The sequence below is a fragment of the Plectropomus leopardus genome, chromosome 20, assembly GCF_026936395.1.
Source record: "Plectropomus leopardus strain MGB_pleo_1.0 chromosome 20, ASM2693639v1, whole genome shotgun sequence".
Taxonomy (NCBI): Eukaryota; Metazoa; Chordata; class Actinopteri; order Perciformes; family Serranidae; genus Plectropomus; species Plectropomus leopardus.
This window is the reverse complement of record NC_142195.1, coordinates 23,909,560-23,926,179: the sequence shown is the minus strand read 5'-3', so window position 1 is coordinate 23,926,179 and position 16,620 is coordinate 23,909,560. Positions and strand designations below refer to the sequence as shown.

At 41.0% G+C, this 16,620-nt stretch overlaps 1 protein-coding gene and 1 long non-coding RNA gene across 2 annotated transcripts in view; one reads left to right on the top strand and one right to left on the bottom strand.

Moving 5' to 3' along the window:
- The window catches only part of LOC148186220 (uncharacterized), a 42,749-nt gene extending 39,708 nt beyond the window's left edge, over window positions 1-3,041 (top strand). Inside the window, exon 4 of the long non-coding RNA XR_015775156.1 lies at window positions 2,874-3,041. This is a non-coding gene — a long non-coding RNA (uncharacterized LOC148186220). The remainder of the gene's footprint in view (window positions 1-2,873) is intronic.
- Window positions 3,042-7,346: 4,305 nt separating this feature from the next.
- On the bottom strand, window positions 7,347-16,620 carry gtf3c4 (general transcription factor IIIC, polypeptide 4). The gene is made up of 5 exons (XM_042509300.2): window positions 16,258-16,620; window positions 11,972-13,702; window positions 10,011-10,141; window positions 9,506-9,594; window positions 7,347-7,600 (listed from the first exon to the last, which is right to left on the bottom strand). Exons 1-5 carry the CDS (start codon window positions 16,570-16,572, stop codon window positions 7,536-7,538), a joined length of 2,331 nt encoding a protein of 776 aa, XP_042365234.1. The 5' UTR covers window positions 16,573-16,620; the 3' UTR covers window positions 7,347-7,535.

The following is a 16,620-nucleotide window of genomic DNA, read 5'->3' as shown; positions in this document are numbered from 1 at the left end:
CCTGAAATAATTTCTCCCACTCCCATGCACAAAGATTATCTAGATCAACTGCTCCGACAGTGTTTCAACAATAAGTCACCAGAACTATTCCCTCCCAAAAACATCTGCCGTTTGCTTAAAGGTGTAATTATTTGCACGTGCGATAGACATATTTATCTATGGGAGAGGCACAAAGTTCATTTTTAATTTCAGTCATCGGCTGCAATCGCAAGACAAACCGGAGAAATCCACAAAGATTCCCCGTGTGATGAAATCCTTTTTGTAAAAGGCAATAGGTCTGTAACCAGCCTTCCTCCCCTTGGCAGATAAATGTCACCCAAACCTGCTATTATATTGCATAATGCACTTTTAAGGGAATTTTACATGGCCTGTGATTGATGCCGTGAAATATGAGGTGTGAGAATATGACACCCTCTGATCTCTGAAAGACAGATATTAAAGCAAACTCTCAAATGAGCCATTTCCCCCCCCTCATTCGCTGCTTTCTCTTCCTGCTGAAATGTGGAATATAAAAGGCACAGAGAGCCCTTCAGCCTTCAAAAGGAAAGTTAAGCGCTCCACATTCTTGGTGAGATTTTGAAAATGGAGCCACCTGAAGGCAATCTGTCTCCGCTGGAACCTCAGCTTGTCACCGTTACAGAGAGCTGTCACTTCACGGTGCCGGCGCTGATGGAGACAGACATCCATCATCCGCCGCGTTTTACGAACACTCCACCTGATGTCTTGCAGGCCTCGCTGAACAGTATGTTTCACTTAAGATCTGCCGGAAAACACGCTCAGGCACAGCAACGAGGGCTTTTTGTTCGCTCGTCCCTGTCGTCTTAAAGGAATAAAGAAAATATAGTTCTGAGGCAATGAAGAAATAACTGTCCATCAATCACACTCAGAGCTACATCACACAGATCTCATTAAGCCGAGGAGTACTTAAATCTGTTACTCTATTAGCTGCAAAAAGCATTTAAGAAGAAAATGTTCTCATTCCTGTCAACGTTTTCAATTATGGGTAGATGTTAAGGCATCTTTTATGTAAATCCCCAACATTGGAAATCAGTTTTGGCAGTGAAATGTTCTCAATTAGACGAGTACTTCCAAACCTTTTTTGGTTGTGCTGCCTTAAGACAAATTAAAATATGTCCTCATCAATGATGTCAATCACCTGGTGACTACGACTCCATACGTAGGCCTACTTTTTTTGACTCATTCATCCACACAAGCACTGTTTTTAATAAAAAATCACCATCCAAACGCAAGTGCAAAGCACAATTAAAGTGCTGTCAAGGGCATCCCAAACCAACAGTCAGATAAAAAGCAAAGTTGTTAGCCAGTCTAACCAAAACCGGCGACGTTAGCGACAGGTTCTGTGTCGTGGTAGTGTTGGACGATGTAGCCCTTTCTGTTACTCAGAAAAATAACTGTATTGTAAGTGTTTCTCTATAACATTAAATATTCAAAACTAAGCAACATTAAAACAAACATATTCTGTTATTATCTGTTCAAAGTTTAGGACTCCGAGACTCAGCTGCTCCGTAAGGACTTGTGTCTCTGGTTTCATCAGATTTGATTAATAGTCGCCTGTAAAATAAGCAAGCAAATGCAACCAAATTTGGATTCAAATCTTCATCACTCATATTAAGTCACTGATAAAGAAAACTTGTTTTTAGGGACTGTAACAAACAAATGTATTAATAACGTTAAGCTGCAACGCTTAAACTGTTTTTTTTAAGCATGCAATGTGTGATGCTTTCAGATTAAAAAAAGGTCAGCCTTAAAATAACAAATTGCTTAAAATTACATCATTTTTGATAGTTCATTAATAATTTAAGTCATTTGCCAATCAAAAACAAACACTATTCTCTTTTACTGTAAAAAAAAAAAGACTGTTTTGACTGTTAGTCAGAAAAACAAGCAATTTGAAGTCGTCTCTTTAAAGATTGTTCATTAATTGTTTATAATTTACAGGTAATGAAAATTATTTACTGTCCCAGCACTTGTAATAGTTAATTTCCCTTTAAATGTGGTAAGTAAAAGTAGAAATCTTACAAAAATCCAAGTACACAGAGCACCAGTATCTTTAAACTGTATTAAAACATAGTAATTGAGTAAATGGACTTGTTTCTCATCAGTGAGGGATGTAGTTTTGAACGTCAGAAAAGGTTAACAGCAGCGAGGCTGCAGCCCCTCGACTTAATTACAGCAGAACAAGAGGAGACAGGGAGCATGTTGAGAATGAGCTTAATTAATGTAGCAGTAAAAAGTGGCCCTCCCTCTCCATGTCCGTTCTGCTGTTCAGTATTAGTTCCACTTCAGCGCTCTCAAAGCCGGGAACAAATAGTGACTCTAATGATGGACATACATCCTCCCCCTGCTATCCTCCTCACACAACCCCTCGCCTGGTCTCGGGTCACCGCCCTCCCTCCCTCTGCTCCCCAGGGGCGGCAGAGTGGGGGAGTCAACCAGTTAGACAACCATGTTCACCCCGTCGGTTAAGAGAGAGCAGAAAGACAACCTTGCATACTGACTTCATTAGCGCTGACAAGTTTGGGGCGATGCAGTTCAGTTTAAAAGAGTTTAGAAACAGGAGTCTCACGGGGTGGAGGGTGTCAACAGCTGAAATGGATTGTTGCAGGGCCAAAGTGTTGATTTTGGTTTATTTCTGAGCTCTAACTTTACAGACAGCCAGGACTACTGTTTTCTGTTTGGATGCTACACAGATACAAGTACTATGAAGAAAATACAAAGTTATATCTTAGTTTTATACCTCTATGGCTGTGCACCTTTGCGTTCTGTGCAGGCTGGTGCTGGCACCTCTTCTTGTGCACCAGGCATATAGTAATGCAGTGTATGTTGTAATACGAGCTTCTCTTTTTTTTCAGCCACATGTACCTGCTAAGCCCTGTGCATTTCCTGCTGGTTGGCTAATCAATGCTGCTCTGCACTGCACTCATGCATCAGTTACCTCTGATAACACCGTCTTGACCATGGCGTCGTACCAGAGATGCAGCGCCTACTCTCCATACCCCCTCCAGGTAAACAATGTTAGCACTGTCAGCACTGTTAGCACCGTTAGCTGTTAGCCATGCACAGGCAATCCTGCCTCAGACTCTGAATCATAGATATGTTCTGAATGTCACATACTGCTCTAACTACTGGTATCATATCAAAGAAACAATTTTGCTGTTGCTACAGATTGCATAATCCTCAATTTCAAGCCTTTTCAGCGCACTCCATAAAAAAAAAAGAAGTTTAATCAGTTTCGGAAAAAGGGGATTTACTATAGGACAAATGAGGGTTTTCATATTCAGACCTTTTCTTGTTTTTTCCCTTAAAACATGAGGATAATCTTGCAGCTGAGGTGAGATAAAACCATTTCTTTGAGGAGTTTTACCGACAAATTACAATTTAGTCTAGAAAAAGCTTTAAAAGTCGGTTGTCTTAGGAAACAGTTGTCATCCCAAAGTGATGTCATCCCATCTGTGAATTTCTTTAGGATAGTAAAGGTATACTGTGTAGGAAGTGGTTTCGGTTTGCCAATCACAGATTCACTTTAGAACTGAGCTTTGTTCAGGGAAATTCCTGCATACTATACCTATTACATACTGTTACAATGGGATTTCTTGCAGTAAAGAGCCTAAAAAACAACCAGGATGTACTATAGTAAAAAATAATGAGGTAGGTTAAATAAAAAAAAAAAAAAAAATCCTCTATCACTGTATATAATAAGTATATCAGGATACAGAAATGTATTAATCAATTAAAAATCAGTTTTTGGTTAATTCTGCAAATTAAGCACAAAACAAAAAGCACAAATTAAGTACATTAACATATTGATGAAAATATATAAATAATACAGTATTCTGTAAATCAGTTCGTCATCGATTTAGACAGAATTATCTCTGACAAAACTGTATCGTCTCATGGCGTTTATCATCGTAAACCGCTCCCCAACTTATCTCAAAAATGTGACGAGATGTATAAAGACTCAACAGGAGACTCATGAAAGCAGCATGTCGATAAAACAATGTCATGGTCCCATCAGGTGATGCAGTCACATGTCACGAACAGATACTCTTGAGAGAATACGCTGGGACACATCATGTTCAAAATCAAATCTAAACAAAACAAAAGGAATATCACATGAAATTAAAGGTGTGAAAAGGTGCCATGAATGTTTTATGCCATCCAGCCACTGACATAAAGGATATAAATATTGTATGCAAAGAGAAAAATCCCCCGTTTGAAGTGTTGAGAGCAAAGACAGTGGGAGAGAAAGGGAGGGGAAGCAGGTAATTACTCGAGGAGCTGCTCTTTGACGGATTATTATATTAAAGCGGGAGGAGGATCAACCAAACACAGCTAACCTCTGTAACAGTGCTGGTCTCCACCTATCAGTGACAGGAACATTACAACCTGAGGAGCCACTTCCACTTGACAAACTATAACACGGAGCACCAAATCCCCAGGCTGAAAAAAAGAAGCGTGGCAGCAACAGAGGCGCCAAACACTGCAAACCTCCCACAGCCCGATGGAACGGCTCATTACAAAGCTTTTAGTAACTTTGACTTCTTAGTTAACTCGTGATTTTTTGGAGCACTGTCTAAAAATGGATACTGTTTTAATGCAGTGCTGCTTTCCGCTTGTTTTCACAAAAGCAAGGTCATCTTACACTGTTTTTAGCACAATCAGGATTCATGTTTTCCTTTGAACTTCCGCTCCTTTGTTTCAAAATTTGTGAGAAAGCTTTGATATAAAAAATACTTTGGCCACCACATAAGATCATCACTGAGCTCAGAGTTCAGTCCACACAGATTAAGAAGAACTAGGTCACGTTCATAGTTCACAATTTGAATTTTGAACTAAAATCACTATTTAAAAAAAAAAAACACAAAAAATGAATTAATTTAAGTTTATGACATCAAAATCATCATTCACGCACAAATATTTCCCAGCATTGGTTAGATGTTTCGACTCGATGTGTCTTTCAAATTCACTGACGTTCATACTTTTTTTTTTTTTTAAACAGAGGGTACAATTTGCTGCGTTTGTTTGTTTTGTTTTTTCGGTTAGAAGTAGAACTATTTTTTAAAATAAAAGTCCTTTAAATATCTAGATGATCTAGCTTTAGCAGTAATGGTAGCTGCTATCTGAAGTGAAATACGACATGGTGAACTTTGCTCTCATCCATAAGTTGCAAACGGATGCGTTCAGTTTTTAATTCACAGCATTATGAGCATATTGAGTGAATGCTTACAGGTACAATTTGCATAAAAATGTGCATTTTTTTACTGATTTGATCATAAAAGTCCCTCAGATATCCATGTCAGTTGGCTTCAGCAGTGCTGGTGGCTGTTTTATTAGCATTCGCCAACAGGATGAAAACGAAATCCAACCAAAAAAAACATACTTCGAAACCACACTGGTGTTTTGTCAGCATGCCAAGTGCTGGGAAATGAGCACCATTAACTGTTGCAACTGTGAACAACTCATATCCAAATTCCTAAGTTTCAAACTGATGCGTTCAGTTCATGGCTTACTCAAATATGAGCATATTCAATGAACGCTTTATGATCACTGATCACTAAGAACACATTTGTACAGCCAATTCCACTTAATATATTAATATAATAATAATATTGCAAAAGAAGTCCAGGGAAACAACCTTTTTTTTATAATTTGACATGATAAAAACTCGATTCAAGGCCCTCTCACTGGCTATTTATTAGCTCAGAAACTGGCCGTACTTCAACCAGTTCATGAGATTTGATCAAAAGACTGAAAATTCTTAAGTGGCTTCAGAAGTTTTTTTTATGTACTGTAAAAAACTCCATTTTAAAGTACGTGTGGTTTGCTATTGTTTTGCACATCTCAGAGTAAAACTTTGGATTTACTGTGCGATCAGGCTTAACTAACAGTCAGGATACAGTGTGTAGTTTTACTACATTAGTTTTAGTAAATTATCACTTTTTAAACAAGTAGTAAATCTATTTAATAGGATTTTTTACTGGTACTGATTTTACCTTTGCCCCTGCTTGTTCATTCATGGATGCTTTTTGCAGCTTTACTTTTAAAACTAATCTCTCCGGTAGCTCAAAAACTCTCCAGTCTCCTCCTGCACAGGATAATGTGATAAATGATTCTCTTTCTAGTAAAATGGGAGACATCCCTTTCTTCCCCAAAAGGACCGAATCTTCACTGAGTCTCGGGCCAATAAATGCCACCAGTGGGTAAAGAAATGTGAGGTTTAAAATAAATAAATAAATAAATAAATAAAAGTTCCCCTTTCATGAAGTCCTGTGTGTTTGGAGCTGAGCTGCCTCCTCTCTCCTCGCCCCAGGGCAGGCTATCATCTCCAGTGACACCAGAGGGAGGGCAGACCCTACCCCACCTCTGCCGGGCCTGCTGATGTAAGGGATGAGAGGCGGTGGTGGATGGAGGAGACTCTGCTGCTGGCCCAGTCTCACAGGTCCAGCTTCGTCTTTGATCACCGGCCGCCGACCTCCATGTCCCCAAAACAAGGATCCGGGGCCCAGAACATGCTGCCGTGCCTGTTTCCCCTCCCTTCAGCCCTTGTTCCCTCCAAATATGAAAAAAGGGTTAATTGTATTTAACAATATGCTCTCTAACCCCCCTCCATCGCCGCCACCCTCCCCTCCTTGATTAGAATTAGAATCACATCTGGCGCCATGTTCTGTCCCTCATTACTGCTGAATCTCATTACAACGCGCTCCCGCGGGAGGGACCGCGCCGGGTTTTTAAGCACACTTTTCGCTTTCTTCCTGCCTCTTGCTCATCTCATCTGCCTCGCCGCTCCTTCTTTTCTGCGTTTACATTAGCGGAAGTCCTCATCTGAGAGAATGACTGAGCACCACCACCCACCTCCCTCCTCCTCCTCCTCCCAGAGCTTGGAAATTGTTTTACAGTGCCAATTAAAGTAGGTATGTTGAGTTTTTTCCAGAGTATGTATTATTCAGAGTGTATTATTTGTTGCACTCAAAAAAAGAAGAAAAAAAACCCTCTCTAAAATAGGACTAACAGAGTAAGTTCCACTTACTTGCAATAAAAACTACACCAAAGGTTTGGAAATACAGTCAACATAAGGAAAATGAGGGAGCTTATTTATGGTGCCCTGAAGTCCTACTGAATAATAGAAGCCTCCACATATAACCACATCTTAAACTTTGTTTCTTTGCACCCTTGTGCAAACACTGTCTGACTGGGAATTTATTTTAGAAGGCAGAAAATAGAGGAATCTGTAAAGTTTGAGTCCAGAATGTTTTACCTCAGTGAAATATTCATTTAAAACGGCAGCAGGGGGTTCTCTGTTGGTTACACTAGTGAGGAAAGAAGTGTTAGAACATATAACCAAAGCCCTTTATTTTGCAATTTTAAGAAATACATAAAAAGTAAGAAAAAATGTGAACAAAATACACAAAATAAAAAAATCTTAGCAGTGTTGTCTGACAAAAGTGGACCCTGCATCAGAGCGGGACGCTCTGAAGGTCGCAGGGAAGCCCTGAGGTTGCTCCTGTTGATCAGCTCTAGATCATCGGCGAGTCGCAGAGCGTGCACGGCGCCTGCAGGATCTTCCTTATCCACTCTGGATCTGTGGGGAGAGAAAACAAGTAATGTTTGTACTGACTGTTTCTAAATATAAAATGATCCTTAAGACATGTCTGAAAAAGCCATAAAAAACGTATCAAAAACCTGTGCTTGAGGCCAAAAATCTGTTACTTTTTACTGATAAATAAAGCCAGCAATGTTACGTCTGCAAAGGCTTTAATACTGCAAAAGTGATTTAAAAACCAAATATAAAAGAGGACCAAAAAAACTGCTCAGATATTTTGAGAGTGGCTGTGATGATGTTGATTCTGACAGATGTCAGAGCTGCACAGACCCGTCAGTCTGCAGCTCAGATAGGCTGGAATGACCAGAGGAGTCGTGCCTCAGGTGCTCAGGACTGATAAAGACCTGGGGTGCATGTTGCAGCCAGATGAAGCCGTCCTCAAACAGCGGGAAGAAAACAATGTTTTTCTCTAGTAACTTTTCTCTCCCACTGCAGGAGCCACATTGCTGATTACTGACAGAGGAGCACTTTTCACTGTGACAAATTCATCATGATGAATCAGTATTTTTTCTCAGTATCTAATCATAATAACTGATTGAAAAGTCTGTGTGCTGTTGGCATCAAAATGGCACTGATGTATCTGGTTAGGCTGGATGAAAAACTCAGTTAACTTAATTGGTGGCCTGTAAGAAATCCCTAACCAAGAAATGGCTAAAAAGGAAAAAAATGGTGTTGACAGATAGATTGATTTGGTGTACAATATTTATGCAATGGAAGGAATGACTTTTCATTTTAGATTAAGAAGAATATCGTTATTGAAAACTTGTTTATAGAATTTTCTTTGTCTTTCTACTTCTTTTTCACCCTTATTTTATTTTATTTTATAATTATCCCACCCCCCTTTTTCACCTATTCATTTGTCCATTCTATTTTTTTTTTTTTTAATTAAATCTTTTTATTTTTTCACATGCTTGAAAGGTCCTCATGTCCATTTGGTTGTATATTTAGTTTTTTATGTTCAAATAAACTAATAAAAAGAGAATTACAAAGAAAAAAAAGATCTGATTGCACCAATAATGCAACAAACTGATGTGACTACTTTTACATACACAAAATATTCTAATTTTTGCCCTTATTCTGAGAAAGACAATACTCCTACTAAGCTGTTTAAATGGATAAAGAAAATGAAAATTTACTAATATTTCTGTTTACATGCAGCCCTAATATGCCATTCATCACGTCAAAATACGGAGAGATTTTTCATGTGTCATTTTGCGTATTTTCTTCAAATCAGAATTTTTTTCTTCAAAGTTTTCCGCCAGTGGCAGACTTGTTGGACCAGCCTCCCTCTTTCACTCCTTCAACCTTTGTGATTTTGCGCATATACAGAAATAGTTGATTTCCAAATCTTTCGTAAAGTTAAAAAGCAGCTGTGTTTCTCAGTCTGAGCAGAAAGTGGGCTTTTTTTGGGTATGCATCTCTCAAACTGTATGGTTTGTGTACAGCACTCAGAGATGACCGTAAACAGGCGAGCCCAGCTTTCCACACATTCATTTATTTGTGGTGCACCTCCAACATCAGCATCTGCCACAATTTATACAGTTTTTTCTCTCCCTCTCAGCTGCTCCTTCAATCCATCAATCTAATCTGATCAGCTCTGATCGATACGACAACTAACTGATTGAAATTAAGTCCTAAATGTGATAATCAAACAGCTTGTCCCTTAATTATCCACCTACCCTCTGCTGCTTAACCACCAAATTTCTCCAATCATTCCTGTTTGTTAGGTATGAACTTTTCGACTGACTCGAAATCCAAAATGTCAAGCGACGATCTGAGAGGCAGAGCGGGATGAAGGCCGACGTTGAAGGTGACAGGAGGAGATGGCTGATCGAGAGAGCGACTGTGAAACGGAGGTGGAGAGAGATGGAAAGTGGCGCTTACCCTCAGGCTCTGGCAGTCTGGCGATGGTATCCAGCAGGAGGCAACGTCTGAACGTCAGCGTCTGGCAGGCCTGGTATGACAACACACACCTGGAGGAGAGCGAGAGAAAGGCATTAGAGAGCTGGCTGGCAGGGACAGAGACATGCACACACGCACACACACACTAACACACACACAAAGTAGAGCAGGAACAGCACTGAGGTACAACTGGCGGGCACAGATTTCCTGCTCAGTGCCCACCAGAGGCACCACAATCCAGCTAGCGAGAAGGCAGGAGAAATGTTTGACAGACGATATTTATGAGACGATGAGAGTGGTGCATGGGTAAATATCACAAGGTGGGAGGCTTGATTACTGCTCCGTGAAGATAAATAAACCGTCAAAAGAAGGCATTTGGCATTAAGATTCAATTCATGTACCGTCAGGCGCGTTAAGGCTAAAGCTAATAAAAAACAACTTTAGTAGATTTGATTTGAACTCGGGGAGAAGAGAATGAGCTCTATACCTGAGCCACATGTGACCGTTTTTACAGATTGCTTGTTTGTGGTCTGAGAAGGGCAGCACCTCCTGACAGAGGCTGCAACGCTCCAAGAACGTCTGCTTGTTCATCTTGTTCTTGATGTGGCCAATCAGGACCTGAGAGGGATAATAAACAAACACAAACACAGAGCCAGAGGGTGTCAGTGAAGGCAGCCCAGCTCGTGTTAATGATAGCAGAGACGACAGCATGAATGGGAGTTTGGTGCTAATCTCTTAAAGGCTAAACACTTTTATTTTTAGCTGATCTGAAACACTAATATCAGAGCAGATAGTCTTATCAAGATCATTTATTTTACCCAAATGCACTACACTTTAATGGCATATACAATTACATATACTATATCATAAACAGACAATAATAAAAAACTAAAAGAGCTGTACCATAAAAATGCAATAGCTTCATTAGTTGAAAGATAATTTGTTCAGAGTTTTCACACAATGTAAGAACCCATTTGGATATTTTTGTAGTTTGTCACTTTTAATTGAGTCTGTCACCACATCCCCACCTAAATTAGCATGTGCATGTAGGTTTTTTAAACATGGGTAAATTATATGGATATAGACTCCATTCCCATTGCCAGTGGAGCAGAGCTTGTACACGGAGCTGTAGCAGACGTGTGTGTGTGTTATTTTTTTTCGTTTTTGCATCTTGCTGGTAAAGGAGCTGAAATTAGCGTGTTCATCCGGTTGTTGTTTTCCCATCAATGCTGATTGGAGACGGAGGCAATAAATTCCTGTGACTACTGCGGAGTCATTGGATCCAGCTGTGAAGGCCTATTCTACACTTTCCCATTGCTTTAAAAAGCCAAATGTTGCGGGTGTTAGCAGGTGTTTTGTGCAGTGAAGAAGAGGCTTCTGTAACTTTTGCTGAACAGCAGCCACTGTGGCAAATATAAGATAACGATAAATGCTGTAACGAACGCTTTATAGCATAAAGTATGTGGACACTCCGGTTTTTCATGGTTTGGGTGAGACTTATTATGCCTAGTTCACGCTACATGACTTTAACCCAGTTTTTCCGCTCACTGACAATTTTTGGAGCTCCTTAAGAAAAGCCCCAGATCTGAGGCAGACCGGCTTCCCAAATCTGCGCTGTGTGAACTGTTTAAACATGTGAGCGATGTATTGCAGACACTCCCTAGGTATCTAGCAGGTTAAATATCTGGACCTGTTGGGGACTTTGTTGCCACAAGACATGGTCTGAGGACAAAGACAAGATGCATTGCTGCGCTTGACAAGGTGTGTGTGTGTGTGTGTCTGAGAGGGAGAAAGTGACTTTGATATCTTATAGTAAGCACCACCCCTTGGCAAGACAGGTGTCAACCTGCAGACCGTTGGTCGAGACCAATATACAACACCACCAGTTGTTTTATAGCGAGCCAACACTGTTTGTACCACCAATCAGAGGAGTTTTTTAGGAAGTCACTGCCACATTTCCCAGTGATTTTGCCACTGAATCTGGGTGTCTTAAGCAGGTTTTTGCTGTGTTTCAGCAGCTTTAGTGCTGCCTAATGTGGATGTTTTCATTGAAAACATGATCTTTTCCAAACCATAACCAAGTGTTTTTTTTACCACAACATAGCTTTAGTTTACACATAAACCACAGCATTACTGAAACGCAAAGAAACTAAAAGTTTCTATTTATCAGTGAAATGTACTTGCAATTGGGTCAATTTTATTGCTACAGTATATATTGTTGTTTTTAAATGATGAATTTTGAATGTTCAACAACCACATACGGTTGTTTTATTCCAGTAGCCAATATGCTATTTGTCATGTGCATTATGCAGCTGCAATACACTGAACTGTATACATATCGCTTTGGGACCATCAGCTTATACCTGACATCCAGTCACCATGATCAGGAAAAACAAAGTGAAAAAATCCCCACATCTTTGGTAAGAAGCTGCGGTGAGTAAGTTTTACCTCTGAGGCTCTGTCGTTAGTGTCTTTGGAGAGGTACTCCACCAGGCCGCAGGTGGGTATGCTGGTGTTCTGAGCGATCCAGGTGTTGAGGTAAACCACCCCCAGCACCTTCTTCATGTTTTCTCTCATCATGTGAGTCTCTACAGCATTGATCCAAGCCTGCACCTCCGCCATCTGCTCCTCCAGATTCTCCTCCTTCTCCTGTTTTACTCCACCAGGCTCGCCTTCCGCAGCATCCTCTTCTTCTTCTCCGTCCTCTTCTTCCTCGTCTCTTACAAACACCTTGTTCTCCTCGTGTGTCGGTTTCCAGCGGTGATCCGTGGGAGGCGTCTGCAGTGACTGGTAAAGCATCCGCACCAGGAAGAGCTTGAAACGCCACAAGTAGGGCGAGTCTACTTCCTGGATCTTCTGATCAAGCTGCTCCAGCAGCGACGCAGGGATGCTCTTGTTTTTCAAGATTTGCCACCTCACTAGATCGAGCAGGTCGGCCATTTTGTACAAGTTCTGCGTGGGGGACTTGAGCAGCAGTGCTGCTGCCATTTCTGGCGTTTTTAGGGTCACAAAGTTCACTTGGTATGTCCTGTGAGTTGGATGATAGCTGCCAATCATACCTTGTGTGCTGGCCAGTGCAATATACGCTCCGTTGCGGCTCACAGCGATCCCGTGTATCCTCCTCCCCGTTAGGTTTTCAGGTCGCAACATGTCCTCTTGTTTGAAAATCAAGGTGTTCTCTGTAAAAGTTGGTGTCAGCTTTTTTATCCATCCGTCAACGGAACATGTGTACACTGCAACGCCATGTTGACTGACCGCTAACGAGACCACAGGGAGCGAGTGCAGCCCCGCCACGTGGGAGTTGTGCACATTTAGTCCGGCCGGTGAAATCAGAAGTAGACACCAGAAGACGTAGCAGCCGCGCGACGCTACGATGAGGCTGCAGCTGGATTTCTGGATCGGGTGGATCATCGGGACACATTTCAGGTTTTCGACGGCGATCTCGTCGCACTCCTTCCAGAGGATGACAGGATGTCGAAGGGTAAAGTAGCCCTTCACTCCCGACAGGCTGACGGGCATGATCTTCACAGGTCCCACCTCGCTGCCGACGATCAGGCCGCTCATCCGCCGATCTGCGCTTTCATACTCCCACCACGCCAAGTCACTCGGTCTCGTCACACCCGACTCAACGATGTCATAAAACACAACATCTGCCATATTTAAAAAGGGCAACATAAACTTCCACAAGACAAGGTCACCATTTTCCATCAAGACGGCGAGGAGGACCATCTCCACGTCTTTGCACATACTGTCTGGTTGAACCTGTTTGATCGTGTAAACGCTCGACCACTCCATTCTCAGAGGAGTCTGCATACGAAAGCGCCGCTGCAGCTCGTCAAAGTCCAGCAGGTCCGCCTGCGGAGGCTTGCCGTCTTTTTTGGAGTAACCTCGCTCCTTTAGCCTCTCGCTGTACTTTTTGGTGAGGTCGACTAGCATGTTCCACTCAAGACGCTTGTGGCTGTTGTGAATGGTGAGTCTGTGGTCGAGCGTTAGGCATGCGAGCAGACAGCGCCCACTCGAGTCACAGCCTAACGGAGACCAACTGGCATATTTTATTCCTTTGTGCACTCCCAACGTCGGGTTCATCATTCTGTCGGCCATAAATAGCTGCCTCACTGTGGGGTCCGGATGTGTGATGAACTTCTCCGTCGCTTTTGCTAGCTCTTCTGCTGGCCCCACCTGCAAAGTGACAAACACAAATATTTAAAAATTTGAGATTAAAGGTCAGATCATCTCAGTATACAGATATACAGACACATTTCCTCTTATTTTTGTTCCTTCTTCACAATTTGTTCTTATTTCGTACCCATTGATTTATAGAATTCACCAATATTTTTATTTTTGCTTTTTTCGTAGGTATGAGAAAAATTTTCAAATAGTCAACTTTTATCAAGATAAGACAAAAAACATGTTTTTCTAGTCCACAAATAGCAAGAAAACACAAGTTTAAATATGAGTAACATAAAGATGCACAAGTATCACATAATCAAATTCAGGTTATTTTATGTTTTAGGGTAATTATAATGATCGGATTATTAAATTATTCAAACAGTCTCGGTTTCAGAAGGGCTGCAGACTGCTGGTGACTGTTAGATGAGATCGAGTTTGAGTCACAAAACCATCAGTAAGTTTAAATGTCCTTGTCTGAGAATAACAAATAATAACTGTGATTTTGATGTCAGTTATCATGGAAACAATCGAAGCGTCGAATCATTCGGGTCAGCTCTCGGGAGCACAGTATATGCTCGGGTGATGCGGCAGTAACATCAGACTGATAGATTGTGGCTTCTGTGAGTGCCATCATCTACCGCTCCCTGCTCAGGAGCCCTCCAATTTACAAGCATTTAATCATATCTCCAAATGACAGCAGGAAAGCTACTTTGCCTGTCTGCCACTGCGCCTTGTGGATTATAAAATTCAGCTCCATCCAGTACTTTATCTGCCAAGTGGATTTTTGGAGAGGAGACGAACCTATAAACAATCATGTTTATACACCAGAGCAGCTGCGTGGAGACAGATTTACCGTGGCAAAAATTGTTTTTCAGTTTCTCTTTTCATCAACATTTGTACTCCATCGCTTTAATTATCTTTCTTTCACTTTAGTAAATAATGAAAATACAGAAACATCCACCGCTGCCAAACTAATAGCACACAAGTGAATAGTAGCTTGGCTGTGTTTCTGAGGCGTGTTTACACAGGTTGCTTTACAAGCAGACAAATAGTAAAACACTACTCCAATACACTCACAGATGTCATTTTGTAATCACCTATTTATTCTTTAAACACATTTGTTACTTAATATCAGTGGTACAGCATTACCTTAAAGAGACAGCTCACCACAAAATCAAAAGTACATATTCTTCCTTTTACCTGTAGTGCATTTTATCTATCTAGATCCTTTTGGTCTGAGTTGCTGAGTATTGGAAATATTGGCCATAGAGATGTCTGCAGAGCACGAGTCTATCAGCCAATGCATCTCCGTTGACCAAAAACTGTGTTAAAATGCTCTGCCTGATATATAAATACATGGGAAAACACTGTACTATACTCTATTAGGTCATTTTGATCAATTGTCCCTCTTTGGTTAAAACACTGACAAATAACTGCTGCAATACACAACACATTTGTATGTGTATTTCTTCAATGGTAGTATTCAAATCTTTTACTTAAGTAAAAGTACTAATACCACCCCATGAAAATACTGTTTACTGTTACAAATAAAAGTCCTCCATTGAAAATGTTACTTAAGTAAAAGGAAGTAAGTATAATCACGGAAATGTACTTAAAGTGTTAAAAGTAAAAATTACATAATGCAGACAAATGTTTTTTTCTAAAAATAATATATATAAAAAATAATAATAGAAAAAACAGCCCCAAACCTCAAAATTATTGAAATAGTAAGAAATCATTTATAAATAAATAAATAAATACCCACCCCAAACTTTTAATTATTTCTTAAAAAGCGAGAGAGAAAAAACAACTGAAATGTATCAAAATAGTTGACAATTAATTTTCTGTGATTCAACTGAATTAATAATTAACTAACTATTGTGGCTGGACTAAACTGTTTGGTAATTCAATTTTTTTATAAAATCTTGTTATATTTTGATGCAAAAATCTTAATTTGTAAAGTAACTAAAGCTGTCAGATAAAATGTAGTTAAGTCAAAAGTACAATATTTCTCTCTGAAATGTAGCGAAGCCAAAGTATAACGCAACATGAAAAGAAAATAGTCAATTAAAGTACAAGTACCACAAATTCATACTTAAGTAGAGTACTTGAGTTATTATTACAGTTCACCACTGTGTTTCTGTCACCTATAACAGTGTCATACTGGTTAGTTACTGTGGATTACTGCCTGCAAGCCAAGTGTGATTTTTAAGGACTGTTAGTAGAGACTGAGGCAAGTTCATGAATATGAGCAGAGGGTAGGTGTATATTGTGGAAACTGGTGGCGGTGTACTTAAACTGGTTAATTTTGTGCAGACTGGAGAAGGAAGCAGTGCGATGCATTGATGCACAGTCGGCTGCAGCGGATGTTGTTTCTTACGTCATCACAACATATTATAAAGTGTGCACAGACTTTATCAGAGTATTTATAAACGCGATCGACCACGAAACACAACAGAAATCCAGCACACAGCCAGCTCCAGGTTGAGCTGCACGTCTCAGTGTTTACGAGCAGAAACAGCTTCGCTCCACGTGTAAGCAGGTGAACATTGGTGCATATTTACCCGCAGTTTTACCGCTTCAGTCGGGACGGGGATCGAGGTCCTGTGCAGAGTCAGCTCCTGTTTGTTGCTGTGTACATCGCACACCAGCTCCATCACCGACATGGTGCTGGTGGTGCACACAGCCAGGCGGTGGTCCTGCGACCAGGCGAGCGGCTGCAGCCCGCTGATCGGAGCCACGAGCGGCACCACGGGGTCTCGTTTAACCGGTACATTCTCCGGGCCGAAGAGCAGCCCGTCCTCAGCTCCTGGCTCCGTCTTGATGACGACATTTCTGGGCAGTGATTGCGCCGAATCCGACGGACTGGCAGCCGCCATGTTTTCTCTGCTGCGGAAGTGACGTCTGCGAGCGCGGGAGGAATGGAA